Raw genomic sequence first — 10522 nt, 5'->3', positions numbered from 1 at the left:
GCATTTTCTTGATACATCTCGAACCACTCTCAGTACCAAGTGTTTGTATGACGGACTGCCGCATGCCAACATCAATGTCGATGAGTCGCCGTGCCTCTCGGAAGACGGGCCCCAACTGAGAGGCAGTGCTAATGGCATCAAGGTTTCTTTTCCATGCTCGAAAGTCTCTCTCTGAGTTCGATAGGCGAGCATATGATGATCTGTGATGAGATACTGGTCTCGGAGAGGGACTCGCTTGGTCGTTTTGCACGTGGGCGAATCTGCAGTTCTTTCTGTTGCAGTGTCCCTTGTTCGCAAACTCGTAACATACTCTAGATGAAATAACGCTGTCAGTTCAGAAGACATGAGGGACTGTGGGAGATAACTGACCCTGGAGCCATGATCACTGAACCGCAGATGTATGATCAGACAACATCGATGATATGATTGTTGAAGATTCCGTTATCAACAGTCGGTGGATAAATGTACCAGTTTGGTTGCAGGATATGAAAGGCGGGAGGCACGTCGGTGGGATTGTATTGACATTAAACAAGTGAGCGCGTAGAGATAATTCTCGAAATGTTCTCTTGCCGTCTCGAGGAAGAGGGATTATCCAAAAGAGGTTTGGCTAAGTATCAAAAAAGGGAAGTGAAGGTAATGTCACGGGTTAGCGAAGCTGGAACAGAGAAGAGTGAATGACGGTCCGCAGAAGCGGCTTTGTGAATATTCAATGTATTTGATAGAAACTCACTACCCTGCAGGCTTGTGGGTATGCGACAACGACTGAGTCCCAGATTGTCATGACACTTTTGATATTCAAGGCAGTGTCCAGCCGAAAAATAGAACAGACAATAGTCGAGCGGAATGTGTAATGGACAGACTCGCAAACGAGGCTCAAACGCAACGGCTGTCTACTGAAAGGAAGGAGAAGTGACGTTAGTGGACAGCGTGACGTCCTCCGCTCTTTCCCACACAGATCATAGTTTGGTAAGGGGTTAGACAAGTCCGTTTGTCTGTTGTTGGTTTTGCTGCAATGCAACAGGAAAGGAACAAATTCATGAAAAATAGCTAAATTGAACTCTAAACTCCGGAGCATTTCATGAAGGAAAGTAATGATGATTCTCGATTGCAAGCCCAAGATCAAGTTCGTTTTATGCCCACATATAAGTAAAACCGGAAGCATCGAAACGTGAAAACCGAAGAGATATGATACCTAACCCAACCGTGCCATTGAAACAGTGCCAGACAGTACAAGGCAAATCCGCAACCAACCCAGCAGCCCCTTTACTCGTCGCCAACCTCCTCCACTCGGGGCGCCAAATCGCGCTTGACAGTGCTGGAAGTATCGGGTGCTTCAGTTGCTGTCGTGGATGCTGCCGGAGCTGCGTCGGTGGCGGCTTCGGTAGCAGGTTCCGTGGCCTCGCCAGCCACAGCCTTCTTCGACTTCGACTTCTTCTTCTTATTCTGTCAGGTTGGTCAGCATTGTCCCAGGCCAGGAGAAGAAGATACACATACCTCTTGCCAGCCCCACAAGGGCTTGAAACTGTCTACGAACCCAACATCTTCAAACAAGTTCGGGAAGAGCCAGAGACCAGGCGGCACCGCGAAGACAGTAATGCAGAACAAGATGAGACGGAAAATCGACATAGCGAAGAACAATCCCAGCAAACCCATCATGCCGACACTCAAGTACCAGACTCCCTGTCGCAGCATCATGGGCCATAGAGGGAACAACACGACGGCGAAGATACCCGCCACAACGGCACCCGCCATCAACTTCTGCTTCAATTGAGGTCCCTCGTACAGCCAAACATAGTGCATCATCGGGTTGGTCTCCTGGTGCTGCTCGATCTTGACCGTCCACAGTCCCTTGACACGGTTCTTGGGTTTGGCGTGGTTGTGTCCCGCGTGGGGATCGACCTTGGAGACTCGGAGAGCCAGAAGGGACAGGGGCAGAAGCTTAAAGACGTTCTCGGCGGAAGCACGGTCGGTCACCGGCGGGAGGAGGGAGTTCTTCTTGGCGGCGGCTTTAGCATAGGCGGGGGACTCAAGGGCGCGGATCGCGCGTTTCACTAGAGAACTGCATCAGCGCCACTGTTATCGAACGAGCTACCACGTTATCGAACCTTTGAACATCTCCTTCCGTTGACCGTCCATGATACAAGTCCGCGTCTTGAGGTTCTGCGACTGCAGGAACTGCGCCACCGCGATCGCCTTTGGGTCGGGAGGATTGGACGGGTTGACGGGAACTTGACGAGTCGTCTGCTGGGGCTGGGGTTGTTGAGGTGCTGGCAGGTTCTGGCCGGGCTGACCGGGCTGACCGGGCTGGCTGGGCGGTTGAGCTCCCTGAGCTTGTGCTTGGGCCTGGGCCCGGGCTTGAGCCTGAGCCTGAGCGATCTGTTGCTGGTGTGCGGCGATGGCGCGCGCGCGAAGCTGCGCGACATATTGTTCGGTGCTCATGTTGTGCTTAGCGGCCTCTGCGGCGAGTTGTTCACGCTGCTGCTGGGCAAACTGTTCCGGAGTCATTCCGCGTCTGGCAGCTTCAGCAGCGAACTGCTGCTGCATGGCCGCGATCTGCTGGGGAGATGGCCCACCGGGCGCCGCCATAATGAGTGATGGATGTGTAGATCGAGGTAGCTGATAACAGAGAATTTCACGCGGCGTTGGCAATGAAACCCCTGGGAATATTCAGGGTTGGAAAGAGCACACAGAAAGGCGAGGAAGAGTTGGGCTGGTAGAAAGGGCGGGGTGAGATAAGTTGAGTTGTGAAGTGAGGTGAGGTGAGGTGAGGTGGAAGCAAAGCAAAGCAAAGAAAGAAGAGGCCAGATGGTGTTTGGGCCGGGCTCAAAGTCACCCACCGCCTTCTTCTCCGCACTCGGCCGGCCGGAGCTTTTCCTCCTCCCCTCTTCCGTGCTGCTTCACCTTCCCTTCTCCACTGCTGCATCATCAACTCATGCTTTGTCGCATGTAGCTCCAAATCCAACGGTCATGCCGACTTTTCCATCGCGCAATCAGCCTCTCCGCTGTCCGCGGCCTATAATCACGCATCAATGAAGTTCGATCCCGATATCATTCTCAATGCGACGCAGTCGGCTGTCTTCCTGGTGAGTTTGCGACAAACTCCACCTTACGTTGAATCATACCACTAATGTCGCATAGAGCGAAAGAGACGTCGCCGGCCAGATCCCGCTGAATTTCGTCACCACCTCATCTGTCTCCCTGCGCGCAGCATGCTTCAGCAACAATATCTATGACGAAGATGCGGCGGGGCGATGCATCTCGAACCTACTCACGGTCGGATATCGTCGCTTGATCGTGGACCTGTACTGGTCCCCCGACGAACGCAGATGGCTGCTTTGCCCAGTCTCAATACCCCAGGACGCGACGGTCGTCAGTGTCTCCGGCACCGCGACCGAAACCGCGACCGCGACCGCGACCAATGCCGCGCAGGCGACCGTCACCGCGACGGCTAGTTCCTCGGGGTCGCTGCTCTACGAGCTCGGCTCCTACCGGTGCACCACCAAGGTCGACCTCGACGGGCTGATCGACGTGCTCCGGGGCCTGTTCCAGCGCACCAGCACCGAGCTGACCGCATACATCCGCTTCGTCACATTCAACCTGCACGCCGCCGCCAGCGCCGCGCACCCGGACGAAGCCGCCTCGGAGCTGACCGGCGGCCAACTGCCCACGGGCTCGGACACGCTCAACTCCATCTTCGACCACCAGCTCTCCTCGTACGTCTACACCCCGTCGGAGCTCGCCTCGGAGCGCGCCAACCTCAACGAATCCTGGTACGAGGTGGACGACAGCTACAAGCCGATCGCGGAGTACTTCACCGTGGACTCGGACGCCAAGGGCATCCAGAGCACGCCGGACGGGTGGCCGTGCGGGAAGTTCGTGCAGCTGGCGCGCGAGAAGCGGCTGCTAGTGGAATACGGCACCGTCGACCCGCAGCTGCAGGGGTACGACCTGTCCGCGGCGCACAGCCTGATCTTCCCGGCGCACTTCCTGTCCTCGACGATCTCCATCTCCGTCGACGCGGCGGGCCAGCTCGACTCGACCTGCTACTACGTGCCGGGCGCCAGCAGCATCGCGGACGCCAACTCCTCCTGGGCGATCTCCGACTACATCCCGATCCCGACCGGACAGTCGCGCAATGCCACCATCCAGGAGATGTCGGCGGTCTCGGTCAACCTGACGGCCTGCGGCCTGACCCCATCGCTGAACGACACGCTCTTCAACACCACCGCCGCAGACACCATCACCCCCTACGAGCAGCTCTCCATGGCCACCTCCTGGGCCTGGTCCATCCACCAACCCGCCGACACCTCAACGTCATCCTCAGACTCCGACTCAGACACCTCCACAAACAACCACTGCGCCGTCATGGACCTCACCCTAGCAGGACACTGGCGCGCCGTTAACTGCAGCCTCACGCGCCACGCCGCCTGCCGCGTCGGCACCGCCCCGTTCACCTGGCGCCTGTCCGCGACGGCGCACTCCTTCGCCGACGCCTACGACCACGCCTGCCCGCCCAACACCTCGCTCTCCGTCCCGCGCACCGGCGTCGAGAACTCCTTCCTGTACCACTACCTCCTCACGCAGTCCGACATCCTCGACCCCGCGGCCACGGCCACCACCAAAAAGGAAGTCTGGCTGGATCTCAACTCCCTCGACGTCACCTCGTGCTGGGTGACGGGCGGGCCCGACGCGGGGTGTCCGTACGCGGCCGACCCGGGCGAGCTGGAGCGCCGCACCGTGCTCGTGGCCGCCATCGCCGGCATCGTCATCTGCATCATCGCCGCCTTGACCCTGTTCGTGAAATGTAACGCGAACCGCCGCAATTCCCGCCGGAATAAGCGCGTCATCAAGGGGTGGGAGTATGAGGGCGTTCCTTCTTGAGGTGCTCCATTGCTCCCCCTAAAATCTAGAAGGGGATGTATTCGACACATCTTTTGATATTCTCTTCAGCCTTGAGGTGACGTGTACTTATTGGTTGCTTTATCTTTCTTGTTGTATATTTTCTATTTCTGGTTTTACCAGCTGTACATATGTGTATTACAAACGTTCCAGATATCTGGTTGATATGTTCTTCCATTCCATTTTTGTTCCTGCTGTAATCCAGCCAGTATGGACGTCTGTACACTACTTACAATACGCAACACAAGGGGTACCTAACGGAGTATCACAGCCGAGCGGGAATTCCCATCCATCAAAGCAAATCAAATCAACCAATCATAATCCACATAGATCATCATAATCCATCCAAATCAATAACCCATCGAGTCATGAAGAAAAATATCACAAGGAAACCCTCCCGTAAGCACAAATAATTACAAACCACATCACCTCACAAGATATAATCCCCCATAACACCGAGCCTACAGCCCAGCGAACCGCGCCCATCCGGCCGCACGCACAGGCTTGGCATTCTCGTCACCGCGCGCGGGACTACTGCTCTCCAATCCCGGCTTCTTGCTCGTCTCCGCCCGGCCTTCCTCCGCGATCTTCCCGCTGACCTCGCGACGTCTTCCGACCCCCACGACGCCCAAACCGGCAAGGTAGTTCCCATAGGACATTGACGAGGCAGATTTGGCAGTTGCAGCGGGATGCGACTCCGTGGTCGTTCGACCAAAGTCCGCGCCGGAGTTGCTGACCACGCGACCCTTGCGATCGCCAGCCAGAGTAACGGGGTCGGCTTGCAGGTAGTCGTTGTCATCGTCATCGTGCTGCTTGAGTGCACCGTAGGCGCTGCGCTTCTGGTTCCGATTCATGGTGAACTTGCCGAGCTTTTGTCCCAGACTGGCCTTTCGCGTCATGTTGTTACTACCACTGTCGTTGCCTCCGCCTGCCAGAGATACGTCTCCGTAGAAGGTCTTGCTCTTCTTCGGGCTTGGGTCGGTAGAGATTGCGTCTGAAGGTTGTTGCGGGTTAGGTGATAGGTTTGGAATATCGGTCAAAGCCATACGGCCGCTGCTGTTGCTTGGCGAGCGGGTGACGCTGCGGATACCGTTGATTCTTGGCTGCGGGGTCGGAGGATTCAAGGCAAGGGGATTGACGCGCAGTGAGTTCCGAGTTTCTTCGTCAAGGTATTCGTGTTCATGGTCGCTGTCTTGGAAAATGTCGATCCGGTTGTCGCCGATGTCTTGTTCAGCGTTGTCATAAAAGCCAGTACGGTACAGGAAATCGTGAACGTCGTCGTCATTGTTGTGGCTGTAGAACTCGTTGGCTGCAATTGACTCATATTCGCCGCGAACGTCTTCTGTGATGGCTTGTCCAACAGGCCGATCTTGTCGATGCGAGCCGTTGAACCAATCCATGACCCCATTCTTGGCCGACGTCAGTGTCTCGGCGGCACTGTATGCGGAGGATGGTTCACGAGGGTCTGGATGCTGAGTCTTTGCCTCAACGGGGGTCCCAGAGCGAGATGGGTACACGATCCAATTATCTGAAGCAGGACTCGCGCATTGAGACCGGGGAGGCATAGCGGGCGACGGCTTGCGGACTGGGGAGCCATGTGAGATTGTTGTGGTTGGTCGATTGAAAATATCGGGGTTCTCGATTGGCGAGTTGATAGTGATATCGTCCGGAATATCATTAGGCTGCTGGAATGGCAGCTGAGGGATCGACTCGGCCCGCGACATGCGCTTATTGGACTGCGAATGTTGAGAATGTCTCTTGTCGGAAACACTGGGAGGATAGCGACTCAAGCCATCGAGGTACGAGTTCTCGCGGGTGTGGACGAATGGCATTTTGCGAGCATCGATCAATGGATCTTCACTTGAACCAACGTCAGTATCCAGAGTGGACAAACTAGCATGCTTCTCTTTGATGCTCTGTCTGCTGCGACTCATTGGGCGCGCAGTGAGATTGTCTTCCAGTGGGTTCATGTCCGGAGGCAAACGGTGGATCTGGCGGAAGATTATCCCCAAGAAGATGCAGATCCCAAGGGATAGAGCATGCAACCCTCCGTTGACAACACTCAGCAGAAACGTGGACTCGGCGATCTTGGCTGTCACATCAAACTCAGAACTCAGCATCGTGGTCCAGTTCCAGGCGGTATCAGTCCACTGCCTGTAGCCCAGAAATGCCGAAAAGACGTAGAACGGAACTAATCCCAGATCTAGAGTTCCAGCGAACAGCATGTAGCTGGCCTGAGAGCCAGGGGGCCTGCTGATCGCAGATCGGCTCAAATGCCAGATACTGTATATGTTGTGCAAAATCGCCACAGCGGGCTAGAGCGCGATCAGTACATATCTACTCCTCGTGGTCTAGTGCAGCACTTACCCCCACTCGCACGATCCAGATGATGGTGTTTGCTGCATTCTTGATGACAATTGAGCAGAACAACGATCCCAGCGCACCGATCAAGGCGAGAACTCGCAGTCCCAGTTGCACCTTTCTTCCGTAAATTACTCTACTCTTTGTGTGGGGGCTCATTGGAGTCCATCGCGTCCGATCGGGAACATTGTAGTACTAGAAATCATGAGCACGAATAAACAAACGACGCCGACGATCGGTAGTGGTGATGCTTACCGAGTCCGGGTGCCGATTGAGATCAACCAAAGGACCTTTGACTTCCGCTCTCGGCTCCGGTTGAGCCCAGCTTGCTTCCGTCACGGCCTTGGGATTGAAGGTTTGGCTGTAGAACCGTGGCGAAGCTGTATGCTGGCGGATGGGGCGATCATACAAATATGGAGGGTCGGACTCGCCCATGTTCGCGATGGATGACGACGACGCCGCGAACTAAGGACTAGAGCATTGACCCACGCGATAGGCGGGGTGGAGAGCAGAGATTGAGAGGAATGTGGAATGTGGGAATGCTGCGTGTGATAAGCTTAAAAAGAAAGAAAGAATACCCGTCGCAACCAGCAGAAAGAGGTTCACGAGGGGAGGAATAGGAAGTGAACGACAGTAATGACAGCGGGAGGGAGAATGTAGGAACCGTGGAACGAAGAGGAGGAGGAATGGAAGAGGAGAAAGCGATGGGGAGTGAAGGGGAGGGGAAGCAAGCGCGCACCTGCAGGGCTGGCACCTGCAGCAAAGCAAGCAGGCTGCTGCGTCTGTCATCATCCATCAGTTAACTAATCACACTCCAACCATCATCCACCGTCTTTCAGGTTCCTTCATTTCCATGGTTTGCGACCCGATCGTCAACAACACGCCCGATTGTCGGCCCGGCAACGGATGTGATAGAGCTATCACGTGATACGATGTCATCGGACCCTGCAAGTGGCTTGCCCGTGGTTGAGTGAGTGATTCATTTTCTCCCCCCTCAGACACGATGCATCTCCAACGTGCCCCTTATGTCTGCGCTCAATGCACCGCGCAGATCACTCGCTCCTCGTGGCGCGGCTTGACACGACCTCGGCGAGCTCACTTTGTCAAACAAACTCGTCGATACAGCCAAGTGGTACAGAATGAGAGACCCTTTCGTGTCGCCGTCATAGGCTCGGGTCCGGCCGGCTTCTATGCTGCCTATCGCTTGCTCGCCAAGGTGGACGAAGTAGTCGTTGATATGTACGAGAAGCTGCCCGTCCCATTTGGTCTGGCCCGATATGGTGTTGCCCCTGATCATCCCGAGGTCAAGGTACGTTCAGCCATTGCGACCGAGCATCGCTCAAATCCATGACTTACATACCATCCGTCCAATTCAGAACTGCGAAGATAAATTTACCGAGGTCGCCACATCCCCGCGATTCAACTTCATTGGCAATGTCGAACTAGGCGCGTCTCTCCCTCTGAGTACGCTCAAGCCCCACTACGATGCCATCGTTTTCGCATACGGCGCACCCAAGGACAAAGAGCTCGGCATCCCGGGCGAGAAAGCCGCTCGGAACGTCTACTCGGCGCGGGAGTTTGTCGGCTGGTATAATGGCCTTCCCGAGCATCGGGATCTGGCTCCAGACTTGACCACTGGGGAGAATGCTGTCATTGTAGGACAAGGCAACGTGGCTCTGGACGTGGCCCGGATCTTGCTGTCGGATATTGATGTATTGCGCAAGACGGACATCGCGGAGTATGCGGTAGAGGAGCTGCTCAAAAGCAAAATCAAAAGGGTCCGCGTTGTGGGTCGTCGAGGACCAATGCAGGTATGTCCTGCTTGACTGCCCTTGGCTGTGTCTTCACAGAAACTTACCGCGTTGGGCTTTAGGCTGCGTTCACCATCAAAGAGCTCCGCGAACTCCTCCAGCTACCATCCGTAGCGTTCGACCCGGTCCCTAAGGATCTATTCCCTCCCGAAGAAGTCATGTCAGCGCTGCCTCGCGCCCAGAAACGACTGGTCCAGCTCCTCGCCAAGGGTTCCACAAACGACCCGTCCACAGCACAGAAGTCATGGTCGTTGGACTTCCTCCTCTCCCCCGAAAGCCTGCATACATCCCCCGAGAACGCGGCCCGCCTCTCACATGTCACCTTCGCTCGCAACCAACTGGACACGTCCGACCCATTTCTTGCCAGCGCCAAAGTGACCCCTCAATATATTCCGACCGGCGAGCGGGCTACTGTTGACCTTCCCGCGGACGCATTCTTCCGGAGCGTGGGATACAAGTCGCTCGCGCTGCCGGGCATGGAAGACCTGGGAGTCCAATTCGATGCACAGCGCGGAGTGATCCCCAACGATGGATTCGGGCGGATCACCAGCCGCACCGAGACCGGCGATCGTCAGGAGCTTCCCGATGGCTCGATCATCTCCCATCTGCCCGGTTTGTACTGTGCTGGCTGGGCCAAGCGCGGTCCGACGGGCGTCATTGCCACGACGATGACCGATGCGTTCACCACGGCCGATGCCATTGCTGCCGATGTAAGGGGCCAAATCTCGCTCAACGGTCCGAACAAGAGCACCGGCCTCGGCTGGGAGGGCGTTCGTCCGGAGGCCGAGAAGCGCGGCCTGCGACCCACGAGCTGGGAAGACTGGCAGCAGATTGACCGCGCCGAGCGCGCGCGCGGCCAGGAGAAGGGGAAGACCCGCGACAAGTTCGGGCGAGTGGAGGAGATGCTGGATGTTGTGGCATGAGACGATAGACTTGTACTATAGAAGAATCAGAAACGCACATCTCACCTGTCGCTACACCAACCTTACCAACCAGTGATCTGATCACAGCGGTGAAACAAGCACCCTCCATCAAACCAAAGCCACGAGCACAAGCACGAGCACCAACCCTCCGATCCACAACCGGTAGCCCCGTACGACAGACCTGAATACCATCCCGCTCTGCCCTTTTTTGAGCCTCTGAACCCCCCACTGCAGCCTTGGCTTGGCATCGTCTGACCATTGAACCTTGCGCCCCCGTACGTTCAGATCCCATATTCGAGATTTTTGACTATGATATAGTTCTTTAACTTACGTTACAACAACAACGAATCCTAAACATCAGACAATCTACATACTACTTTCTGATGTTATACTCTGCATCCCCACGCCTCCAGGAGCAAGAACGTCACGACCATTCCGGTGGATCATAGTATCGGGGAGCGGGACCAGAACCCCGAGTGTCTCCGCTCCGTCTCGGACCAAAACAAACACGTTGTGAGGAGTAGAAGT

At 55.8% G+C, this 10522-nt stretch overlaps 4 protein-coding genes across 4 annotated transcripts; 2 read left to right on the top strand and 2 right to left on the bottom strand.

Annotated features, from left to right (window-relative positions):
* Positions 1 to 793: 793 nt before the first annotated feature.
* On the bottom strand, positions 794 to 2760 carry BO66DRAFT_431199 (Sec62 family protein translocation protein). The gene is made up of 3 exons (XM_025650566.1): positions 2106 to 2760; positions 1495 to 2051; positions 794 to 1443 (listed from the first exon to the last, which is right to left on the bottom strand). The coding sequence occupies exons 1-3, from the start codon at positions 2584 to 2586 to the stop codon at positions 1264 to 1266; spliced, it is 1218 nt and encodes a 405-aa protein (XP_025500415.1). The 5' UTR covers positions 2587 to 2760; the 3' UTR covers positions 794 to 1263.
* Positions 2761 to 2857: 97 nt separating this feature from the next.
* BO66DRAFT_172684 (Lectin C-type domain protein) lies at positions 2858 to 4973 on the top strand. Its single transcript, XM_025642311.1, has 2 exons — positions 2858 to 3083; positions 3139 to 4973. The coding sequence occupies exons 1-2, from the start codon at positions 3030 to 3032 to the stop codon at positions 4879 to 4881; spliced, it is 1797 nt and encodes a 598-aa protein (XP_025500414.1). The 5' UTR covers positions 2858 to 3029; the 3' UTR covers positions 4882 to 4973.
* Positions 4974 to 5058: 85 nt separating this feature from the next.
* BO66DRAFT_474114 (uncharacterized protein) lies at positions 5059 to 7936 on the bottom strand. The gene is made up of 3 exons (XM_025653116.1): positions 7516 to 7936; positions 7267 to 7455; positions 5059 to 7214 (listed from the first exon to the last, which is right to left on the bottom strand). Exons 1-3 carry the CDS (start codon positions 7693 to 7695, stop codon positions 5361 to 5363), a joined length of 2223 nt encoding a protein of 740 aa, XP_025500413.1. The 5' UTR covers positions 7696 to 7936; the 3' UTR covers positions 5059 to 5360.
* Positions 7937 to 8263: 327 nt separating this feature from the next.
* On the top strand, positions 8264 to 9994 carry BO66DRAFT_331120 (NADPH-adrenodoxin reductase; the record flags this gene model as incomplete). The annotated part of the gene is made up of 3 exons (XM_025644078.1): positions 8264 to 8569; positions 8637 to 9071; positions 9134 to 9994. The coding sequence occupies 3 exons, from the start codon at positions 8264 to 8266 to the stop codon at positions 9992 to 9994; spliced, it is 1602 nt and encodes a 533-aa protein (XP_025500412.1).
* Positions 9995 to 10522: the final 528 nt, after the last annotated feature.

This window comes from Aspergillus aculeatinus (genome assembly GCF_003184765.1).
Source record: "Aspergillus aculeatinus CBS 121060 unplaced genomic scaffold BO66scaffold_49, whole genome shotgun sequence".
NCBI lineage: Eukaryota > Fungi > Ascomycota > Eurotiomycetes > Eurotiales > Aspergillaceae > Aspergillus > Aspergillus aculeatinus.
Note: the sequence above shows the minus strand (reverse complement) of the source record. Positions and strands in the feature narration are given on the sequence as shown.